The sequence below is a fragment of the Dendrobium catenatum genome, unplaced genomic scaffold (assembly GCF_001605985.2).
Source record: "Dendrobium catenatum unplaced genomic scaffold, ASM160598v2 fragScaff_scaffold_1242, whole genome shotgun sequence".
NCBI lineage: Eukaryota > Viridiplantae > Streptophyta > Magnoliopsida > Asparagales > Orchidaceae > Dendrobium > Dendrobium catenatum.
In genome coordinates this window covers 229,759-255,312 of record NW_021319704.1, presented here as the reverse complement: position 1 = coordinate 255,312, position 25,554 = coordinate 229,759, and the positions used below count along the sequence as shown (strand labels likewise).

Below are 25,554 nucleotides of genomic sequence, written 5' to 3'. Positions count from 1 at the left end.
ATGAATTCATGCTTGATCCCATTCAAAGAAAAAAAAAATTCTATTTAACTTCTTCTCACAATACTCACAACCATTATCGTATCTAAGACAATTGGTTTAGAATTTGTTGACCTCATTTTTGTATGAGATTAATTTCCCCTTATTCATTGTTAGTGCCTAGGTTTTTGAAGCTTAACATAGAGATAGCCTATAGGATCCCTCTAGATGGCAATCTAATAACTTAGTTTTTACTAACCTTTCCCTTTGGTGGTCACACTCTCAAAGGACCTCTCGTAAGCGAGTTGCACGAATGTGGTCGAGTGCATTAAGATTAAACAACAAAATGAAATATATAAATTAACTAAATAAATTTTAAAACTCTTTTAACTAATAAAATAACTAAAAAATCTTTAACTTAATAAATTAATTAAATAAACTTTAATGAAATAAATTAACTAAACAAATGGACTAAATAAAATTTAACTAAATTAATTAAATAAACTTTACAGAAATAAATTAACTAAATAATTAAATGAACTAAGTAAATTTTAAATTAACTGAACTAACTAATTAATAAAGACAGTGATGCTCTCCTTCATCCAACCCTCGAGCGAGCAGCTTTGACTCCCTTCCAACTTGACTATATTTGAAGTGAAGAGTTTTAGGCGTAACTATAGATAAGCCATTCACGCCTCTTCCAAAAGCCGTGCGTAGAATTGTCTATCGCATTTTTTGACGTATTATCTGTATGGGTTCGAAAATAACTGATGCTCTTATTCTCATTTATTTTTTTGTTTGTGCTTCGATTGGAGGAATTTAGCGGAAATAAATACTATTTACCTTCTAAATTTAACTCGATTGTTTGGTTTAGTGTTAAAATTGAAGTGTGTTAGGTGCTGTTCATTTTTTAAATTTTTTTTTGGATATTCCTTGAAGAAAACTTAATCTTATCTTACAGTCTACCTTTATCTTACCTGTTCATAGTAGGAGATTTTTTGTTCTTTTTCCTCTAAACAATGACCAGTTGACCACTAAGGATTTCAACAAGCCTAGCTCTTGCTGCATGCAATTTCAATATCTTCAGGAGATAAAAGATTAATGATATATTAGAGATCCCACAAAATAGTAATTGACTGTCACTCTATGAAGAAAAAATATACAGAAAAGGCAGCTAAAAGAACATTCAAAGATTCTTTCTTTCTTCAACTGACAATGAGGCAATTCATCATTATAATAGAAAAAAATATATCATGATCGTAGTAAATCTACGAGAGAGGAAATTATATGAATGAATCTGATTGATTTGTTGCAATAGAAAAATATAGAACACATTAGTTGTAAATATGTTGAAAGTGGTATATTCTCTTTTATGTCCACTCCAGAAACCCTAGATAATGCACAATACATCTATTATTCCCTCCCTTAACTACTATCTTCTTCAAATAATTTATTTAATTCACCACCGATCGAAATTATATGCATAGAAGTCAAAGGGATTATTCATCCTGACTGTGATGCCTCATAATCTAAAATTTTTTTTTTTTTTTAAAAATTCTTTTAATATTTTAATAAAGAACAATCAAAGCTAGCTAATTTTTTTATCAATCAAAATAGTAGCAAAATAAAACTATCAATCAAAATATCAATATGTAAATCTATATTTATTTCTCTAAAAATTATGTACACTACTTAATTAGGATCATATCATAACTATTCTGTCTTGAGTACAAAATAATAATTAAAATAAAAAAATTTGAACCTGAAGGAAACCTATTAAGTCTCACTCTCATGCTCCATTTCTCTGATCTGAAATCATTTAATCACATATAATGAGTTAAAAAGTCCAGCATGTCACCAAAATTTATAAATAAATTCAAAGCACGGTAAATGAGCAACATGCATGTCAGGAATCAAATTATAATAGTAGCATTCATATGATCATTAAATCAATGCATAAACAATAAAACACACGTGCAGTCGTAGTAAAATTTATAAATGATAAATAGTCCAGTATGAAAGCCATTAAATTAGTATAGGTGTAAAATTTATTAAGCAATCTTTGTATCTCTACTATTAATCAATAGAAAGATCATATAAAACAATAAACAAGATCATCAACGAGGACTGTCAAAATCATATCAACGTAGTAAAATTATATAGGAGTGCAACATACCATCCAATATTATTTTATATCAGTATCAAATCGGTATATTACGTCTTTAGTATATCACATGCTAATTATACGTGAATCAGTATAATACCAAATAGTATCAATGATTATATCAGTAGCAATAAAAATAACAGTCCAGTGGTATGACTAGTAAAATAAAGCAATAATAATAAATTCATGTAGTAACCAGAACAATACCTAAATAACAATTAATTAAGTAGTCACATTAAACAATAAGAAGTCATGACTATCACGGTATTTTTCAATATCATATCAATATCAGTAAATCATTAGTTCAGTAAACAGTCGTCACTCTTTGCTCGTAAGCACAATAATTATCTTCTTATAACTCTAAATCAGTGTATCACAAGAATCATTTGAGGATAAGACCAACTCACATATTTAAAGGAAAATTCATTGGCCCACCATAATGTACATGCCAATAGTCTCTAACCAACGAGTCAATCAGTATTTAATTATCTTTTACACACACATTATTATCAAAATACTATAAAAAGAATCTCAATTATATATCTATATTCATTTCAAATATATTACAACAAATAAAGTATAATTGAACTTAAATTAGAAAGTGTCAACACGTCCTAATGATAAGCAACAAAAAATCATACTAAGCAAAAATTTATCAAATTATCAAATATCATATAAAATAACATTTTGATTTTTTTTGAACAAAAACACTATTTTTAGATTTTAAAATAAATTTCAGAGTACACAGAAATTACTGCATTTTCAAAAAAAAATTGACAAAAATATCAAATAAATGCTCAAAATATTAATAATCTCAATATCTATAACATATAAAAAGTTAAAAGTTAAAAATTTTACCAATACAAAATTATTCACATTTTTTTGTAACAAAAATATAAATTTGATCGAAAAAATACCAAAAACACAAAAATATTAAAATCATGAATATGATAAATGTTTCTTACAACAAGACGAACAAATCTCCTTACTGACTTGATGACAAAAATTGCTCTACGGTCTACAAACCTAAGCTTTTTTTTCTCTCATCTTTTTTCTCTCTATTTTTTCTCACTAGGTTTGTGTTACCCGAAATTAACTAAGGTGCAAAGGATTTAATAAGATATGTTAATGGTTTAAGATATTTGTAATAAAATAATATATAATGTTAATATAATTATTTAATTTATTCAATTTTTTTGATAGAAAATTCGTATAAATCTATTTGAGACTTTAAAATTTATAAATATATATATATTTATAAAATAACACATTTTATTTAAAAGACTGATGAAATTAATTTTCAAAACGAACACTTAATGGCTCTAAAATCCTCACTTGTACCGATAAGTATCAATTTCTTAAGGATTTTCACCGGTGCTAAAAAAAAAATGAAATTTTTTGTGTAATTAAAGCACTACAATGTCAATGCTATGAAGAATATGGTTTGTGATTTGGATTAATATTGACTCTAGAAAAAAATTTGTAGGAAACTCAAAATAAGGGCTATAACACCGACGAAGTGATCGCAAAAGCTCTAGGAGAACACATGGAAGACATGGTCGTGTGGATTCATCTGAAAGTGATACTGTGTCTAATTTTGGATCAGGTGATGATCACCAAAAAAAAAGGGGAAAAAATTAAGGGAAATCATAGAGGAATCAATCCTAGATTATATCGCCAAGAAAGCACAATGAGAGGTATTTATTTTTGTTTTTGGTTATTCTATATATCTTATGTTTACGTCCTCCTTCCTTATACTTCTTTCAGCTATTCAAAACTAGACTTTTTCATTTATTTTGAAGGCTATAAAAGTGGCCAAAGAAGCTAAAGTCTAAAGAAGCTTAAGCCTCAAGTGGTCTCTTGTTGCTCAAATGATTCAAATCCATTTGAGGATTCAAATATTAATGAAAATTAAGTTGAACTTGAATTTATATGTAACCGTTTTTTTTTTTTTTTTTGGAAAATTAGGGCAAATCCGTATATTGATAAATCAAAAACCTCAAAGGCATACAAAAAGAGCCTAACATAAACAGCCAAAAAAAAAACAAAGAAAGCACCAGCCCAAAAAAAAAAAAGAAAAAAAAAACCAAAAAAAAAAAAAAAACATAAACAGGGCTATGGGACTCAGTGAAACGAAAGCCGCTCACAGACAAAAACATCAGAGCAAGAAAGCTCAGCTGTCTAGAAACGATCGATTACAGAAAACAGCCACCTTGGTTGCCAAAAGCTCAGACTCGAGCGGATGAAAAGGGTGCAAAACCATGCCAAACCAGATAATTTACCACCAACGAGCAGAGAACATTGGCCCTCCAAAGGGAGCCAAGACGGGATCCATTCATCATCGTCCCAATTGCCCAAACTGATAGCGTCCCGAAAAACCAAAACCTCAGTTGAAACATGTCGGAAAGATACTCTTGAGCATATCCACATTCTTCCACTTTGAAACTTCGGAAGAAATAGCAAAAATCATTTTGCTGCAAAGAACATTTTGGGAGGAGTTTAAACCAGCGAATCTTCTCTCATTCCGCTCCCTCCAAATGTGATAAATAGCACAACAAATCACCAAAAAAAAAAGAAATTCTTCTCAGTTTTGTTATAATCATCCAAATCCTTCAGAAATTGAAAAACTTGAAGCAAAGAAGGTCTAAACAGAAAACAGTTCAAAACCAGCAGCAGATGGCTAATAACCGCGAATGAGTAATCACAAATAAAAAACATATGAGAGCAACTCTCTTCTTCCATGTGGCAAAGAGGGCAAGCTGAGGGAATGATAATATTTCTTTTGGTAAAAACATCAGCCATTTTGAGCCCATCCCGAACCAGTAGCCAAGCATAAAATGAAAATCTAAGAGCAGCCTTTTTGTGGCAAATAAAATTAGGCCAGTCCACTTTTGGTAACCCATCAAAGTAATGAAGCCTGAAATGCTTGAAACAAGGATTGTCACACCCTTTCCATTCAACAACAGCACCAGTCGAGTCAGCTATGGGAATATTAAGAATCAATTGACGTGCCAACCCCTGAAAACTGTCAGGAAAGCACCACTTCCCTCCCACAATGTAATCTTTTAAGAATTCAGAATGCCCAGGAAAATGCAAAAGCAAATCAGACAAGGATTTCCCGCCCAGCCAAGGGTCCCAATTTAAAGATAAGTGGCAGTTCTCAGCTATAACGTTAAAGGAATTACATTCCCTTTAATGTTATTAGAAACCCCTTGAACAAACTTCCAAAACTTGGAGGGGAGGAAGATTGTTTAAACAGTGACTGAATAAACTGTTTTGCGCTACATTGTATATTTTTTTTTTGGGACATTTAGGCCATTTAAGTCAAACTCACACACACAACGCATACACATAGACTCGAACCCTGAACCTCTTAGTTGGAAGTCTAAGCTTCCAACCAATAGGCCAACAAGAGTTGTGTGCTACAGTATATTTCTTTCTGAAATCAATTCTCAAATAATCATTATCAGAATTTTTGTTCAACAATGAATTTTCTGACATTGCCTTAATGGCTTAATTAAACTCTATTTAGTTCAAAATCAAGTATTTTTTTAATGTTGGTTCTTATTATAGTTGGTTAAACTTATTTTTGAAATTTGGTGCTTTCTTTGTTCTTAGATTTCATATTAATACCTAAATTAAATGTTGCCTAGCATGTGCAATATAGGCCCTTAAGTGTTTTGTCTCTAAATAGCTTGTTGAACTTTTTTTTTTTAAAATGTGGTGCTATGCTTGTATTTGTGTGTTGCTAATATACGCGGGAATTTGACCACAATTTCTTTGGTTTCACTCGCTTCACCTTAAGAACGGTTTTGAAAGAGTCACTAAAAAAGCTTCTTCGTCTTCTTATTGATCTTTTTTTGAAGTCACGACGGCAATTAATAATTTATTCTTTGTAATTTTTCCTTTTTCTATCGTTATTTATCTTTTCTTAAATTTCTTCTCCATCTTAAAAGTACATAATACTAAATCTTTTCTTGTGAGATTTATGCTATGCAGATTGCATGATCTTAGTTATAACTTTTATAGAAGAGGGGGAAGCTTTTCTATTTAATTACTTGTGGCCTTTCTATAGATATCATGTATTTAATCTCTTCCAATTAAATTAGTTGGCAGCCAATGACTGTCTAATTTATTTTTCCGCTTTAATTAGTTATAAGTCCATATGTGATGACTATTGATCATATTCATTAATGCATTTTTGGCAGCTATTATAATAATAATCTAATTTATTTTTCTTATGCATCATTTCAGTTGGCCGAAGAATTTGTTGTCATTTTATAGACTAAGGCTTTGTTTGGTATGGCTTTCTTCTTGCCTTATAAAACAGGTTTCGAGTACAAAAAATTTCTTGAATTTGAAATTTTTGTACTAGAAAGCCGTTTTAAAAAGTAGTATGTCCCAAATGAAGCATGGAAAAGATTTGTTTGAGATGACTTTTTTAATGTTTCTTAAAGCAGCTTTTTAGTACAAAAAAAATAATTTTATTTTTTGTACTAAAAAGCTATTTTAAGAAGTAGTAAAAAGCCAGTCCCAAACAAAACCTAAATCTTCTAAACATTTTCTGATTGTATGTATATTTCAAGAAGAGTATTGCAAATAGAACTTATTGAATTGTGCAAGTTATTGTTTTTATTGTAATATAATTAATTTAAATTTTTAATGATCGTGGAGTCGGTGTTATTTATAATGCATCTTAACTCCAAATTAAAATTGTCGCATTTTATTGGGATATTCTTTTTAGTATGTTGTAATGTTTATATTTAATTTATAAAAATGCAGGTATATTCAAGCAAAAATTTCATATACGCTTATCTAAATATCATAACTAAATTTGAACATTACTTATTATTTGAATATTTACTCACTAAAACAGTGATAAAGTTGCATCATAGTTTTATCAAGCTAAGTGCTCGCCAAAATGCTCATTGGCTTATCTTATTTGAAAAAAAAAAAGGGAATTTTTTATTTTCAATTTATATTAGATTATGTATGCTTTGCATCCAACTAAAAAGACCCAAAGCTCTATATCAACAGAGAGAACTAAACTTCTTAATAGGTTCAGCTAATTAGGATTGGTCCTAGGGAAGCTTAGCTGGTCAAGCAAGCCAATTAGAATGCATGAACAGATTTACTGATTTTCCTTATCTCAAATAGATTGACTTAATCCAATTAATGGGATAAACTTGACTCCCAAGGCTTTGAGTAGATAGCATTGGTTCTAAGGAACTTGGAAGACTAGGCTAGACTACTAAATTTAGCTGCATACTAATAAAAAAAATATATTTAAAAATGATATTTATTTTCCACTCACTTTGAATTAGAATTTTAAATCTTTATATGAAAACAAAATTAAGATAATTAATAAAATTAAACTCAAAATTAGCTTCTGGCAATGTATATATATTTTCAAACATCTTTTCGAAAACGAATATCCAAAAAAATTTCATTCAAATTAAGTTGATATGGTTCAAGCTAATTCAAGTCGTTTCAAGTAATGATCTACTTAGTCTCATACTTACTAGCCTACTACAGAACTCGCCTTAAACAAACGTGATGTGGAACTTCTCTACCTATCTCATTACATGCCTTGCTTATAGTGTGCCGCACAACCACTATACCCTTAGACTGCTTTTTCTGTTATTTAGCATAATTTCCCACTACTTTTATAACTAACTAAAGGACTGTAGTACTTTTTCCTTTTTCACAGTTGCTGCACTTTTTGTAGTATGCTGAAGCTTTTCTTATACCGGGAGATGAGCTAGGCAGTCTTTTGATACCTTTGATTATCCACAGTAGTGTTACTGTTTTATTGAGAATTCCTTTGCATTGTCTTATGCGTTTTTCCTGTTCTATTGCTTCCACAGCAGCTTGGTATCAGAGCTCGGTAGTAAAACAATGGCGGAAAGCAGTTGACAGCCCGCCTTCGACGGAGATCAAGGCGTAGGTGCCCTGTGGGAGATTCAATCCAAGATCATGAAACAACTGGAGGAGCTCAAGACTGTGTTTCGTCGATTCTCTACAGAGGTACGTTTGGAGTTTCAAAACATCAAAACGGGTGGCGGTAATGCCCAACTACCGGCACCAGCAACTTCCCCAACTCGACGCCTACTGAGACAACGTGGTTGAGGAGGACGACGGTATCCCGTCGATATGGCCGCGCCGTCGGACTCAGACGTTGAAGCGGAAATCAATCTGCACGGGGATGCATCGGATTCAACAGAGGAGGAGAATCCACAGTTTGCCCCGCTACATCGACGACGACCGGATTTTGTCCTGCGGGGCTTAGGTGAGTTTAAAGTTAAAATGGATATCCCTTTTTTTGATGGTAAATTACATATCGAAGATTTTCTCGATTGGGAACGATCCGTTGAGACGTTCTTTGAGTATATGAAAATTCCACCGGAGAAGCAAGTGAAGTACGTGGCGTGCCGGTTACGGGGCGGCGCCAGCGCTTGGTGGCAGCAATTACTGCAGGCTAAGCAGAGAGAACGTAGGGGTAACGTCCGGAGTTGGGAGCGGATGAAGCAGCTTTTGAGAAGCCATTACCTGCCTACGGATTTTGAACAAATCCTGTACATGAAATTTCAGCATTGCCAACAAGGACCGCGGAGTGTGAGCAATTATACAGAAGAATTCTACCGCCTTAGCGCTCGCAACAATCTGAACGAGACTGCAAATCAGATAGTAGCCCGTTACATTGGCGGCTTGAAGGATACGATCCTGGATAAGCTTGAGCTAAATTCGGTTTGGTCGATGTCGCAAGCCGTTAATTTCGCCTTAAAGGCAGAAATGCAGTTATCTCGACCTTATAGACCCTTCAATCAACGCCGTCAGTTCACAGAAGCTACAGCTCCAGAGAATAAGGGTCAAGGCTCGAACACAACTAATGCTTAGAAGTTCACTGCGAAGCCGCAGACCGCTGCAGCTTCACCTCCAATGACAGCAGAAAAACAGGGCTCAAATAAAATGAAAGCAGCAATAAAGGAAAATCCTTATGGGCGACCGTCAACCTTAAAGTGTTTCCGATGCTTTCAGCCGGGACACAAGTCCAACGAGTGTCCGAATCGACAACAATTGCAACTCATGGAAGGGGAGGTGGAGCCGTTCAACACTGCAGCCGAAGCCGAAGCTGAGGAGGATGAGTACGAAGAAGTCCTAGGTGATGAAGGGGAGCCCGTAATTTGCGTCCTGCAGAAACTGCTGCTCGTGCCAAGTCAGCAATCCAATTCCCAGCGAAATGCAATCTTTAAATCCAAGTGCACTATTAAGGGGGAAGATTTGCGATCTTTTGATTGATAACAGGTACTGTACATAAAACATCATATTTAGAGGTGTCGTTCAGGCTCTACAACTTAAAACGACCAAAAATCCTAACCCTTACAGAATCAGCTGGGTTAAGAAGGGATTAGATATTCCAATGTCTGAAATGTGCCAGGTGAATTTTTCCATCGGACGGCATTATGCTAGGGAGATACTTTGTGACGTCCTCGATATGGACGTTTGCCATTTGATACTGGGCCGACCTTGGCAATTAGACCACGGAGCTGTTTATGATGGTCCAGCTAATTCATATTCATTTGAATGGAAGGGCCGCAAACTACGCTTACTACCTACACCTCAACGCCAGCCAGTTATCAGTGGAGAAGAGAGGAATGCTCTCTGTATAGTCTCGGGAAATTCATTATTACAAGCTGGACATGAAGCAAAGGCATTCCTTGCCTTAATAGTGACGGAGGGCAACCAAGACACTGAGTTGAAGCAAATTCCTGGTGGCCTGACTGCATTGCTGGAGCAATTCGCAGACGTTATCCCGGCTGAACTTCCTAACGAACTTCCTCCTGTACGTTCTATACAGCATCAAATTGATTTTACACCCGGTGCATCATTGCCTAATCTACCGCATTACAAAATGAGCCCCATGGAACATCAGCAACTACAGGAAATTATAGACGAATTGTTGGAGAAGCAGCTTATTCAACCCAGCCTCAGCCCGTGTGCGGTACCGACATTATTAATTCCGAAGAAAGACGGATCGTGGCGCATGTGTATTGATAGCCGAGCTATCAATAAAATCACAGTTAAATATCACTTCCCCGTGCCCAGTTTCGAAGATATGTTGGATTATCTAGCGGGAGCACAGATTTTCTCTAAGTTCGATTTGTGCAGCGGCTATCATCAAATAAGGATCCGTCCCGGCGATGAGTGGAAAACGACATTTAAAACACGCCAAGGGTTGTTCAAATGGAGGGTGATGCCTTTTGGCTTGTGTAATGCGCCGGCTACTTTACTGCGACTAATGTCTGAAATTCTAAAACCGTTGTTGGGCAAGTGTTGCGTCGTTTACTTCGACGACATTTTGGTGTTCAGTGCGTCACCGGAAGATCATTGGGAACACTTGAGAAGTGTTTTTGAGCTGCTTCAAAGTCATAAATTATACTTAAATAAGTCCAAGTGTGAATTCGCTACATCAGCCGTGCACTTCCTTGGGTTCATTGTTTCTGCAAACGGCATCAGCATGGATCCAAATAAAGTTTCAGCAATTCAACAGTGGCCACAACCCCGGACAATAACTGAAATCAGAAGCTTCCATGGTTTAGCTAATTTCTATAGGAGATTTATTCGCGGATTTAGCGTAATCATGGCCTCTATAACTGATTGTTTGCGGTCAAGCCATTTCCGTTGGGGGGATGATCAGCAGCGAAGCTTCGACACCATCAAGACGGCCCTTAGCTCCGCCCCTGTTCTTACAGCACCGGACTTCAACAAAGCATTCCACGTAGACACCGATGCCTCGGCCGTGGGGATTGGAGCTGTACTGTCCCAAGACGGCAAGCCCGTCGAGTTCTTTAGTGAAAAATTGAGCCCAACTAGACAGAAATGGTCTGTCTATGAGCAGGAGTTATACGCGGTCGTCCGGGCCTTGAAGCAGTGGGAGCATTACCTATTACACCATGATTTCGTCTTGTGCAGCGACCACCAAGCATTACAGTTTTTAAGCACACAGAAGAGTATCAACCGGATGCACGCAAGATGGGTTATTTTTCTACAAAAATTCAGTTTCATACTTAAACACAAGTCCGGTCAACAAAACCGTGTCGCTGACGCTTTGAGCCGACGGTCAGCATTATTAACCAAGTTGCAAACGGAAATCACGGGCATGGAGAGCTAGAAAGAGATTTATTGTACAGATAAAGACTTTGCTATTCCTTGGCAAAGTTGCTCGGCTGGGCAACAAACAGGTGATTACACCTTGAGGCACGGCTACTTATTTAAAGGCAATTCCCTGTGCATCCCAGATTCCTCTGTTCGGCTTCAGTTGATCACCGAAATGCATGCGGGTGGATTGGCAGCTCACTTGGGCAGAGAAAAAATTATTGAGCAAATGAAAACATGGTTTTTTTGGTCCCATTTACGCAAAGATTTTACCATATATGTGCAGCGATACCCAGTCTGTCAGTTGTACAAGGGAAGTAGTCAAAACACCGGACTCTATTGTCCGTTACCTGTACCGGTGTCTATTTGGGAGGATCTCAGCATGGATTTCATACTGGGCTTGCCGCGGACGAAGAGGGGGGTTGATTCCATCATGGTGGTGGTGGATAGGTTTTCGAAGATGGCTCACTTCATAGCCTGTAAAAAGACATCAGATGCCCTCGGCATTGCTCGTCTCTTTTTTAGGGAGATCATACGACTACACGGGCTTCCCCGAAGCATTACCTCCGACCGGGATGTGAAGTTCGTTAGCCACTTCTGGAGGGAGTTATGGAAACAAATACAAACTGAGATCAAGCTGAGCTCCGCATACCATCCACAGACTGATGGACAGACGGAGGTAGTAAATCGCACTCTTGGCAACATGCTCCGATGTTTGGTGCAGGATCATCCGAAAAAGTGGGACGACATTCTCAGCCAAGCCGAGTTTGCTTATAATTCCATTACAAATCAATCTACGGGTATGTGTCCTTTTAATATTGTATACACTAAGCCACCTAACCATGTTGTAGACATTGCTGTCATCCCAAAATGTCACAACTCGGCGGCTGCCAAGCTTACGGGGGACTTCAAAGCCATGCTAGACAACGTCCGCAGCACACTCCAAGCTTCGAACGACGCCTACAAACAGACAGCGGATGCACACCGCCGCACCAAAGTCTTTCAAACAGGAGAATTGGTGATGGCACTGTTCAGGAAAGAGCGTTGGCCCACGGGAACTTACTCCAAGCTTAATCCCAGAAAGCTTGGACCATTCGCTATCAAGCACAAGATCAGCGACAATGCCTATGTGCTGGACCTACCACCGGATATCCTCACTTCTGCCACGTTCAATGTGGCTGATCTCAGCCCTTATTATCCGGCCGACACCGCCGCCATCGAGGTCAAATCGTCAGACACGAATTCTTCCGAAGTGGAGGAGATTGATGTGGAACTTCTCTACCTATCTCATTACATGCCTTGCTTATAGTGTGCCGCACAACCACTATACCCTTAGACTGCTTTTTCTGTTATTTAGCATAATTCCCTACTACTTTTATAACTAACTAAAGGACTGTAGTACTTTTTCCTTTTTCATAGTTGCTGCACTTTTTGTAGTATGCTGAAGCTTCTCTTATACCGGGAGATGAGCTTGAGCTAGGCAGTCTTTTGATACCTTTGATTATCCACAGTAATGTTACTGTTTTATTGAGAATTCCTTTGCATTGTCTTCTGCGTTTTCCCTGTTCTATTGCTTCCACAGCAAAACGACTATGATAAAAAAACTCATCTTGATAGGCGAGTAAAACCTAATGCTTGGCCCTAGCCACTCCTATTTATGGAGTCGATCTTGACGACTATTCAAGGGCTGATTCTCAAGGCAAGCTATTGATTGACTTTCGGGCTATCAAACTATCAATATATCTCAAACCATCAACTTCATTAGAAATTTATTGGCTGCAACATTTGATATACAATGGGGAGTCGACTGCAAGCCAAAACCAAACCAAACTAAACAACAAGAAAAGTATTTTTCAATCTGCATGAGAAATATTTTTCGATTTACAATAGGGAGTTAACTGCAAGCCAAATCAAGCTCAACTTTATTGAAATACCTAAACAAATCATAAACCAAAGAGCAATATAAAGCAACTGTAGCACTTACGTTGCCTATAAGTCATAAAAGCAGAACAAATAACAAACACATCAAGCCGAAGAAAATCACTTTTGAGAAGTAGCCACAACTTCCTGCCTACCATAATCTTGAAATATACAACGGCTATGGAAAAAATAGTCCATACATCGGCAACATCTTGATTAATTAGTTGGGAGCCAGCCACATTATCACTATCATTTATACCACCCCGGCTATTAATAGATTTTGGTTTTGCTTCTCTATCTACCATAGATCATTGTAAGAGTGATATCATTTATGGTACAATCGATAGGATCAGACGTTGAGAAATCTGGTACTTCATAATCATCTTTGAGATAGAAACCAGGCCTCTTAGGTTGAGGCAATGTCATGGTTTCACTGCTCAACATCAAAACCACTGAAGCCATTGTAGGCCTATCTTCACTCCCTTCTTGCACACAAAGGAGACCGACCTGCATACATCGCAGAACTTCTTGCTCATGATAGCCATAATTCAGCGCATCATCGACCAACTCAAGGGATTTATTTTCTGACCATAACGTCCAGGCCTGCACAAGCATTCTTAAATTTTAACTGGTTTAAAATAAAAGCCAACATGTAAATTGATTTCTCTTCTCTAATAATACTTACATGTCCTATTAGGCTTACACGGCTTTCATTTGGATCAAATACACTATTCTTCTTACCAGTAAGGATTTCAAGTACAATAACTCCAAAGCTATAGACATCAGATTTTACTGAAAATATACCATGCATTGCATACTCAGGCGACATGTATCCACTGTCATATAAATATATGTGAGTTATAAGATATGCAGAAGGTTCATACCATAGCTAGTGAAATAGAGAGTGATAGATAACTTACAATGTGCCGACCACTTTTTGTGTGCTTTCTTGCATTTGGTCTCCTCCAACAATCCTTGCCAAGCCAAAATCTGAAATTTTGGGATTCAACTCCTTGTCGAGAAGAATATTGCTAACCTTGAGATCTCTGTGAATAATTTTTAATCTGGAATCTTGATGAAGATAGAGAAGTCCTCGTGCTATTCCAAGAATTATAACAAATCGTTTTTGCCAATCCAACTGAGAGCTGACAGCTTTATCTGCTTTAATATGTTATTTTAGTTTAACATTACAAGGGGAAAGAAATAGTTGATAAAAAACATAAAAATTTATTTGAAGGCAACATAATTCTCAAATATTAGAAGAGGTACATAATATGTACAACATAAACAGATAATATTATTGGCCATGATACTACATAATACCATGACTGATTTTCAAAAAATTTCTTTTCAAAGAAATTAGAAGCTTACAAAAAGACCAGCAGAAGTTGGACGACTCTCCTGGTTATAGAATGCTTTTTTCAGGAGTTTGAATATATAAAATCCATCCAGTTTTAAATAGAGCTATGAATAAATAAGACTATAGTAAGACCATTTAGTGATTGAATAAGGCTAGTGTTATTTATGTAAGCCCAAAAAAAAAGGAACAAGGAAAAAAAAAATCCTTGCTTTATTCTGAACTTCTTGAATTAAGACCAAGAAGCCTGAGGTGGGTTGAAAATGAAGTATCTCTTTTATTGGTATTTGTTGTAAATTGGTCCGTTTTAGATTAGGTTGATTCACATTGACATCTTATCAATGTAAATCTATAAATAGGATGTGTAGGTTGATGTAAAGGTACGCCCCTTGTAAGCTCAATTAGTAAAGGAATTTTATCATTCATGTTATCCCTCTATGCCTCTCCTCCCCCCCTCTCCTCTCTTGCATGAAAGCTCAAGAAGAGCTTCTTCCTCCAACAAGGGTCATAACAGTATCTAGAAATGAAAAGAAGGTATATCTTCTTACTCGTTCGCCTCTAAAGAATCGGGTATGCCTAAATGTTCATAAATTATTTAACCACTTTGAGATTGAAAATTGATATATCCTCAAAAAATCATCTTGATCCGGCATGAATCTCGAGGCAAAATCAATCTTGAAACTTCAAAAGTTAAATCCGGAATCACGTGAACTCCGATTTCAACAAACTTATAGACAAACTGAGCATCTCGGAAATACGAACCCAACGACACCAAATTCGACTCAATCCGAGCCCAAATGAGTCCAAATCAAAAACCCGATGTGTTGTTGGAAAGTACAAACAACAATTTGAGTTACCAAACGGTTTCCAAGCATGACGTGCTTATAGTCGAATCGAGCAGCTCAATGAGACGAATCCAACAAGCCCAAGATCGCCGAATTCTGACATCATTAAGACCTTCAAATGCCTGATGAACAGTCCATGATAAAAGGATTCAATATCGGCAGCCCATCCAATCACTCCCTATTTACCCCTGATCTCTCGCCTATTTACAAGCCATTCCACTCCAAAATATCTATAAATAGACCTCTCATTTCTCATAAGAGGAGGAGCCAAGCAAGAAGAAGAGAACAGAAGAGAAGAAGAAGAGAAGAGAAGGATAGGAGGGAATAACTCCTCGACCACCGTCGGAGTTCTGCCCGACTGTAATATCAAAATCTGCTCCAGGATCGTCCAGGACGATCTGGGATCGTCCTGGGACGATCAGTAGTTAAATTGCTCCAGAATTTGCCCAGATTTGCTCCAGGTGTTTTTCTGTAAGCATCGTCTAGACCGATTTAGGCATCGGCCAGGCCGATTGGCACTGTTCAAAATATCGGCCGGAAAATAGTTCTGGGAACCGTCCAGGACGATCCAATTTGGTCTGATCGGCCGGGCCGATCAGGCGATCGGCCGGGCCGATCTGTGTATTATAAAGCTGAAATCAGTCATTTTGAAGAGAGAGAAAAATTTTTATAAAACGAAAATATCAGCCGAGGAGAGAGAAAGTCGAGGTGAATTTTGGAAAAGTTGATTTTCGGGCGACGCGGAGCCGTTTTTGTCCGACGAGACTGTTCGAGATATTGCTGTACGCAAGGTAAGGCACATTCCGCCTTTCTCAATTTTCAGAACCGTCGTGTTTGGCGGTATTTTCTGTTCGGATTTTGTTTCCGTTAGTGATTTTCATCCGTATCTTTCGATTGGTTCAGTTTTTACCGTGTAATTTTCTGTATATTGTTGACGTGCTGAGTGTGCACATTTTGGTTATTTTCTGAAGATTTTTGTCCGGGTATTTTTAATTCGACGATGTTTTTAGTCGATTGGATTTTTCTGTGTAATTGAAAATTGTCTGTGCAGTAGAATAAATGTTCTGAAATGTTATTATCTATATTATGTGCAAATTTGGTAAATTGTGATTTTCAGGAAAAATTGTGTAAATTCCGTATACTGCCGTTGTGCTGCCCGATTTTTGTCTGATTTCTGATTTGTCCAGATTTCTTCTGAATTAATATGCTATCTGTATATGCTATAAAAAGGGAGTTATAAGGGGCCTGAATCCTATGAGATTCAGTTAGTGTCTGGGGAAAACTTAGATGAGCTCAAGTTGGAGAAATATCTGTTATATTCCAGATCCGATGAATTCTATTATTCTGGTGCTGAGAATTTTGATTGGAGGTTTGTCGCTTTGCTGAGCTGTTGAGCTCACTCTTGTTTTCTGGTGGTTTTCAGGTTCTGGGAAAGGGAAGGAAGTCCAGGATTAGATTTCAGAGTCTGATCAGTATAGGTATTTTTGTACCTTTTGATTTTTGTACAGTCATGGCTTTTCTGTTCTGTCTTTCTTTCTGGTTAAAAGCCATGTACTGTATTTGTAGATGATTGTTTTGAGGAAAAGGAAAATAAAATATAGATGTTTTGTTCCGCTGTGTTTGATGATTCATAGTAGCTCTGTGTTTGTGTGTCTGTTTGAGTTTTGGAAGATTCAGTTCCGAATCAAATTCCATAACCAGATCCTGGTCAGTCTGTTCGTTCTGGTCGCGACCCGGTGCGAGCGGGATCAGTCCCGGATCGGGTCGGGTCGTGACACCGACCGTCCGAGTGACGCTGGAATTTTGTCGGACGCCCGAGGGATGTCGGAACTCTTCCCAAGTGACGCCGGAGTTCTGTCAGACGTTGGAATTTTGCCAGACTTCCGAATGACACCGGAGTTATGTCCGACGCTTAAGGGATGCTAGAGTTCTGTCCGATGCCGGAATTCTACTCAACTTCGGAACGACGCAATAATTCTACCCGACCTCCGAAGGAAACCAACATTCCGCCCAATCTCCAAGTGATGCCGAAACTCTGCTCGACGTTGTAACTGATTTTCAATCCTGAAGAGATTCATTGTAATCTGATCGTCCTAAATTTTAAGGACGAGTCAGCCTCTTGTACCTCAAACAAACACTAGTGGAATTATTTCAACTGAGCGTGGCCCATGATTTTTTCCCTTTCCAAGATTTTCCACGTAAAAATCCTGGTGTTATTTCTCTCATGTTTGTGTGCTAGATATCCGTATAACGTTGAGATAGAAATTTTCTAACTCTATCGCCGCATATATTCTAGTCCGCAACAAAAATATATTTGCATCTACTGACAAATACCACTCTTTTGAACATTTATTGACATTATTTATCAATGCATAGAAGAAATGCATTATTATTTCAACCTCTTAGGCATGCTTTATAAATTGCTTGGTCACAATGAACCATCCAACACATTGAAGTAAATGTTTCAGTTCTTTTGTTTCGCATCAATCAAAAAATACTCAAGCAAAGATTAGCCAACTTTTAGCCACTTGCTAGTGGACAAAGGTCTTACAACCTTATGCACACATCTTTCAACTGCCAACTTGGGCTAGTAAATGTAAATGCACAAGCACAAATACTACAATTGGATAGTCTTTGTGCTAGCAAATTAACAAATGAAAAATCTTACTTATGTCCAATAACTAGGCAAGTAATTAGAATTTCTTATAAAAATAAAGAAAACAAATACATAGTGCTATATGTCCTCGTAGCCCCATCAAATAAATCATAAAGCCACATATTCTAATGGTAATAAAGACTTTGATCCAAACAACAAATTCGGAACATAAATTACTTAAATCCTACAAGGAGCTTAACTCACCTACATCATTTCACTACAATCAACATGTCCATTTAGTTAAATTGTTCGGCGCTATTACATAGATGATATTATAATTCATCAAAGAAAATAAGTAGGACATTTTTAGTAGTGTTTGGAACTAACCGAATATGGAAGAATCCAAACTTTTGTTGGGCATGTACTCATAAATCAATAACCTTTCCTCTCCCTGAATGCAGCAGCCAAGAAGACGAACTAGATTCCTGTGCTGAAGTTTTGCAATTAACATAACCTCATTCATGAACTCGTCCAACCCTTGAACTGAATTTCTAGATAATCTCTTGACAGCAATCTCTTGTCCATCTTCTAAATGACCCTGCAAATTTCAACATTCAAGAAGCTTCAAACATTGCATATTTACATCTTCCAACTTTTGCATCTTAATGGGGGATAAAATAGAATATTAGATATTGTATGAACAATAGCTAAATGTTACAAGCATTTCTTATCAAACATGAAAATGGAATGGAGATGGGAGTAGAGATGTTGGAGAGAACTAACTTTAGCTCAGCGAATTTTCATGTTTATTCAAAATGTTGTTAGTAGACTAAATGGTTAAATGATGAGTGGCAAAGTAACCTTATAAACAGGGCCAAATCCTCCCTGTCCAAGTTTATTTCCCTCAGAAAAGTTATTTGTAGCAATCTCAATTACAGACATATCAAATACGGGAAGTTCCGTCTCTTTTCTTATGCTCTCTGTGGCATAACCATGTGCTACACCTAGCCAACAAGTTTTAAACAGTCAATAGTAAAAGTTCTGTGATAACTAAAAATTATTTTAAGTTCAAAAATCATATTAAACCACATATAATTCTTTAGAATTTGGAGCTATTTAAACAATTTCTATCATTACAAATAAAAAAACAAATTTTGAAGGTACATCTTTATATATAACTTACTCTGCTTTCTTTTTTTTCTTATTGTGTATATCCCATAGCAAGAGAATATGATAAAAGCTAGCCCCAATGGGATGACTACTGCAACTATATGCTTCCTCTTGCTTGAGGCACTTTCTGCTGAATCTACATAAAAAATTCTTACGTCAACGGCGGCGTAGCAAATAGGATATGTTTTGTAAAGAGTATTTAATTAGCAATGGCTAATACGTCCGTACTATTTAAATAAGGCCAAAAGAGCATACCCAAATCAGCGGCAGCTAGCCGGAGATAGAGATCCACACCTCCTTGAGTTCCTTGAGCAAACTGCTTGGTGTCCATTAGCTGACCAGCCCACCACAAACAATTCCCACCAAGCACAACATAAGCCACGCACGAACATTTCCCCAAACACAAAGCACCACAGTCCTTCACTCCTAGGCCAGCAACCACCGTTACGTTCTCCGTGTCCGGCGGCTTCACCGCACTCACCGTAACAAAGCCATCCCCTCCTCCTGAGCAAGCCAACTTCGTTCTCCTCTTACACCCGCCAGAATAATCCCTCAACGTCCAATCCACCATCGTCCTCGGTTCAAACCCCTGTAAACACTTGCAAATCCCTTCAGGATAATCCACGTTGCATATCCCGAACGCCCCGCAAGTACCGTACCGGTCACAATTGTCCTGCTGCAGCGTGACGTACATCTTCCACTGGCCGCCGAGCCATACCAACCGTTGCAAACGGCCGTTCGGATCGACGAGTGTTAAAGTCATTGCAGATGTATTAACCGTATCGTATGTGTAGAAAACTTTGTCGGGTTGAACCACAAAGGCGCAAATGAAGTGGTTTTCCGAGACTTGGGGAAGGCCGCTCCAAGAAACTCCGGTCCATGGCCCAGTTCGATACTCAATGTTTGAACCGTTCTTGAGTATGAGCTCCGGTGAACCGGTTTGGCGAACACCGAAGGTGTACCAGCCTATGGAGGGGTCGTCGGGAGATTTCCAGGACATGAGCTGCATTTCAAGGTGACGTTTTAAGTCTAATCCGAGTTCCATATTGGGGAGTAAAGTGTCGGAAGGGTAGTCAAAGCTCGCCCAAATAATGGCATTTGATCCACTGTCAGTCAACACAAGGTTGCCTGAGTCGAGGAGTTTCAAAGATGGAATTTTTAAGCCGGAGGTGTTCGTCGACCAAACGGTTCTGATGCCGCCGCTTTTGACATCGCCGGCTGTGATGAGAATATTGCCGTCAGTGGTTAGAAAAAAAGAGGCATTTTGGGCGGTGATCGGAGATTTGCGGTTAGCGACCCAGACGATTTTGCGAATGGGAACTTTGTGATACCATATGCCTATGAAAGAGCTGGAAGTTGCGGTGGCGTTGAAGAATCCTAGTTCGAAAGTGCCTCTGGCGGAGATGAGGGTTTGTCCTGCGGCGAGAGGTTGGGACGGAGTGATGGTGTCGGTGGGGGCGGAGTGGTGGATGAGGTTCGAGGAGAGGAGGAGGATGAGGAGGAGGAACATTCCCATGCCTCCGAATTCTAATTGTAGGCTCATAAGGAATGTGTTATACAATTAATAGGAGATGTATAAGTTTTTTTATTTAATCAATTTTTTTTTTTTAAGATTTATTAAGTTTCTCTGGGGACGAAAGTCGTCGTTTAAGAATGCTACATAGATTATTTACTATAGGGGCTGTTTGATTGCTTGCAAAGAAATACGCTAAATACAAAGATTTTAAAAATATTGATGTTTAATTTGAATTAAAAAAATTAAATTTAAATTTTAGTTCATTTGAAATACACCATCTAAATTTTTTGGGTGTATTTTGAATTCTTTCAATTAAAGCTATTTTCAAATATATTGCAAACTCACCACCATTGCCACCATCTAGGGCAACCTCCACCGTTGCTCGCTAGCCTACCTAGCCATACCAACACCGCCGGCCACCCTGTCACCGTCGGCCACCCAGATGATAACTTCTTTGCGTTTATATCCCATTAACTTTACTTCAAATCAAATTAAAAAAAATAATATCACAAATTATTCTTACAATCATCTAAACAATTCAAAAACATTATTTTTACATGACATTTTTTTTTTTTTTTTACTTCATTCTTTTTCAGAATTGAGGCTCTGAATTGGCACGACGTGGCAGCTGACGGTGTATAATGCACCGAAGCAGATTACCATTAAGGAGGAAGACTAGTAAACGCCGAATTAAAGCAGTGGGGGAAAAGTTCTTTTCATGGATTGTGATTTCAATCCTTTTAAGTTGAAGTGGTCAAAAATTTTCCACTTGCTGGATTAATTAACATTCGATATGATGATCCTATTAGTATGCATTAGCCACGTGACGTACAGATAGAAATTTTCCACCAAATATATATATATATATATAGTATTTAATTACTGCCTAAAGATCATACTCAAATCAGCAAAAGGTAGCCGGAGATAGAGATCCACATCTCCTTGTGGCCATGAAGCAAACTCCTTGATATGTCTATTGGCCAACCAACCCACCATAAACAATTTCCACTAGGCGTGTCAATTTCGGATCACGGGTTGGGTTCGGGTCGAATTCGGAACTGACCCGGGTTCAAATGATGTACACCCTCTCTCTTATCTGATTTCATGCCGGATTTTCGTATAAAGCTAAGACGTTAAGCTTTATATTTTTCTCCCGTCGCGAATACTCCATGACACTAATTATATTTCTTTCTAAAAACAATTCGTCAATGGTTATTATCAAAAATTTTGTTCAATAATAAATTTTATGACATTGCCTTAATTAAACATTCTATATTAATATGTAATAGTTTGTTCAAAATCAAGTAATTTTTGAATGTTGGTTCTTATAAATAGTTAGTTAAACTTATTTTTGAAATGTGGTGCTTTTGTTGGTTCTTATATTTCATAACAATGCCTAAATTAAATGTTTCCTTGCATATGCAATACAAGCCCTCAAGTGTTTGGTCTATAAATAGCTGGTTGAACTTTTTTTTTTTCTAATTTTTCTAATTTTGTGCTATGCTTATATTTGTGTGTTGCTAATATCTGAGAGAATATGACCACAATCTTTTCAGTTTCACCCGCTTCACGGGAAGAAGGGTTTTGAAAGAGTCATTAAAAAAGCTTCCACTAGAAGAAAATGTTCGTTTACCGGTGGAATTTTCGGTGTATATTTGCTTGCCGGTATAAGTAGTGGTCTACTCGGTGAATATTCCGTCAAAAAATAAGCAACGGCTTTTCGGCGAGAAAATGTCAAAAATTTACCAGTGGAAAAACCGTTGGTCTAACCGCCAGAGTGTGCAAAGTCGGCGTGCGTTTAATGCTAGTGAAATTTACACTGGAAAATACCGACAGAACTTCCGATTGAATTTTCGACGGCTTACTTAAACTCAACGAAAACCTGCGGGAAAGAGCCCTATTTCCATTTCTACACCGATGCTCTTCTCATTTCATTATATTTCGCTATCGCACTCACCTTCGTCGACACCAACACCTCAATCGCTGACGTGCCTCCATTGTCGATGTGCCTCCATCGCCGACATGCCTCTTCCACCGATGTTCTCCGCCGATGCCTCCATCAATCCGCCATTGTAAGTCGCACATTAGTTTTTCTTTGTTCATGGATGTTCTCGGTAGACATTTGGAAGTCATTATGATGATATTCTTCTCCTTAATAAAACTAGAGAGGGAGTTCAAACATTAGGTTTTCTTTATTCTTGGTAGACATTGGGAGATTAAGTTAATAATAAGAGTACACATTTTAGATATCTTGGATCTATTGTTGAAAGTAATTGTGAAATAGATGGAGATATTATTAGTAGAATTCAAGTTGGATGGTTGAAGTGAAGGAATGCATTGTATCTATTGTGTGATAGAAAAGTATTAGATTTGATTTATGTTAAGAAGTGGAGAAATGCATCGTGCCTATTGTGTGGTAAAGAGATGAGAATGCTTAGATAAAACTTTAGCCTCCTCGCTCTCGATGAACTAATTAGGAAAGTAGATGTATTAGATTTTGTTTATGTTAAGAAAGCTGTAGAGGTATTATATTTGACTTATGTTGATAAACTTGTTAGAATATCTCTTTCTTAGATTGTGTTTTCAAACAGGTACCCCGTTGAAGACTTATACACATCTTTCTTGGAGTGGAAGGATTGAAGGCCACAGTCGCGGTGTCATTCGACACCGAGAGTACACTTCTTTTTTGACATGGCGGGCAGGCTAAGACTCTTTATATTTTTCCTAAACGAGGGAGATGTTGGGAGGGTGCTTGTTTTTTCATTAATAGGAGACCTGTATGAAATAACACCATTTGATTTACAAATAAAATTGAAATCCATCTATTTTTCTTCAACACATGTTACAACAATATTTAATATCTTCATATAATATGAAAGCTATAATATGAATATTAGAAATCAAAGAAGTTAGATGTAAAACCAATTTGCACAAGGATGAAAGACATTGACAGATGAGTTCATTAATTAAGTGAATTTTTTCATTTAGATAGCTTATCAATTGTCCAGCTTCATCTTAGATGGAAAGTTTCAATGTATATATTCTTAACATAAAAATAAAGTGCACCTAAGACCAGATGATGTAATTGTTGATCTATACTGCAGATGATGTAATGTTTGATGCCATGTGTAAATTTCTTGAATTTTTATTAACTTTTATAGGATGAGGATACATGACTTTGAGAGAGTCATGCAGGAGCAAGTGAGGGTTCTTTTGTTGGATCAGCAAAATAATCTAACTACCGCACTTGGTCACAAGCAATAGGATGAATACAACATGATAGGGTTTATAGTTTAGGCTTGCAAGCATATGCATACGAGAGGCAGATATCTGATGGCTCCAGCTTCTTAGCAAGTACCCATGAGTCGTTATATAGCCAACAGGTAGCTACCCTTCAAGCTGAGCTATAGAAAATCAGGAAATCACAAGAAGGCTGGCAAGTGCAGATGCAAATGCAACAAACTCATTTATTGGATGAACTACACAAAATGAGGGAGCAGTTCAGCGGAAACCAGACAAGTTCAGTAGAGGAGAAGACTTATTATTTGTAGATGTTATTTTCTTATTTATGGACATATGTAGTTATTTATTTTTGGACATTTGTGTAGTTTTAAACGAATGAACTTTAAATTTCATTTTAAACTATTTGGTGAATGATCAATAAATATGAAATATTTATGTTTATATGTTAATGTTCAATGTTCGATGATGATTCTGTATAAATGATTATGGATAAATGAATATAGTTTTGAAATTTTTAATGCAGGTTATGCTGTAGAAAATATTTCCCTAAGGACTATTTTTTTTTTTTTTTGCTATATGTTTCAGACAGATAATCTGTCAGAAGCAATGATATGACAAAAAGTATCAACATTCCGGTGGAAATTTGCTGCAGGTATTTTTGAAGAATTCTCTGCCAATTTCACCTGTCGGTATATGTCCGGCGGAATAGCCTAGCGATAATCCGTTGAAACTACCGGCGATAAAATTCCACCGGAAATTTTGGCGGATAAAATGTGGGAACTCATACCAGGGAAATGACGTTTCTGCTTTTCTTTTTCTGTCGGAATTCCACCAGTAATTTCTACCGGAATAGACTTTTTGACGTGTGATTTACCGTTGAACACTTTTCAGTCGGAAATTTGTCATAAATGTATAATTTCATGTAGATTATCGTCGTTACTAACAGATTTTGTCGGTCGGTAACAAGTGATTTTGCTATAGTATTCTTCATCTTCTTATTGATCTTTTTCTGAAGTCACGATGAAAATTAAGAATTTACTCTTTGCAATTTTCCCATTTTCCATCAGTATTTCTGTTTTGGGCTTTTCTTAAATTTCTTCTCTATCTTAAAAGTTCATGATACTAAAGGCTTCGTTTGGGACGACTTTCTTATTGCTTCTTAAAACAGCTTTCTTGTATAAAAATTTTAATTTTTATACTAGAAAGCAGCTTTAAGAAGCAATGAGAAAGCCGTCCCAAACAAAGCCTAAAGCTTTTCTTCTGAGATTTATACTACACAGATTGCATGATGTTAATTATAATTTTTATAGAAGAGGGAAAGCTTTTCTATTTATCAACTTATGGCCTTTCTATAGCTATCATGTATTTAATCTCCACCAATTAAATTTGTTGGTAGCCAATGATTGTCTAATTGGTTTTTCTGGTTTAATTAGTTATAAGTCCAGATGTGATGACTATTGATCATATTCACTAATGCATTTTGGCGGCTATTATAATAATAATCTAATTTATTTTTCTTATGCATTATTTCAGTTAGCCGGAGAATTTGTTGTAGTTTTATGGGCTAAGGTTTTATTTAGGATGACTTTTTATCTGTTTCTTAATGCAGCT

At 36.9% G+C, this 25,554-nt stretch overlaps 1 protein-coding gene across 1 annotated transcript; it reads right to left on the bottom strand.

Moving 5' to 3' along the window:
* Positions 1 to 13,123: 13,123 nt before the first annotated feature.
* Positions 13,124 to 20,714, bottom strand: LOC110105332 (receptor-like serine/threonine-protein kinase SD1-8). Its single transcript, XM_020834786.2, has 7 exons — positions 19,440 to 20,714; positions 19,198 to 19,320; positions 18,876 to 19,018; positions 18,402 to 18,612; positions 14,137 to 14,374; positions 13,902 to 14,052; positions 13,124 to 13,819 (listed from the first exon to the last, which is right to left on the bottom strand). The coding sequence occupies exons 1-7, from the start codon at positions 20,698 to 20,700 to the stop codon at positions 13,511 to 13,513; spliced, it is 2,436 nt and encodes an 811-aa protein (XP_020690445.1). The 5' UTR covers positions 20,701 to 20,714; the 3' UTR covers positions 13,124 to 13,510.
* Between the last annotated feature and the right edge of the window lie 4,840 nt (positions 20,715 to 25,554).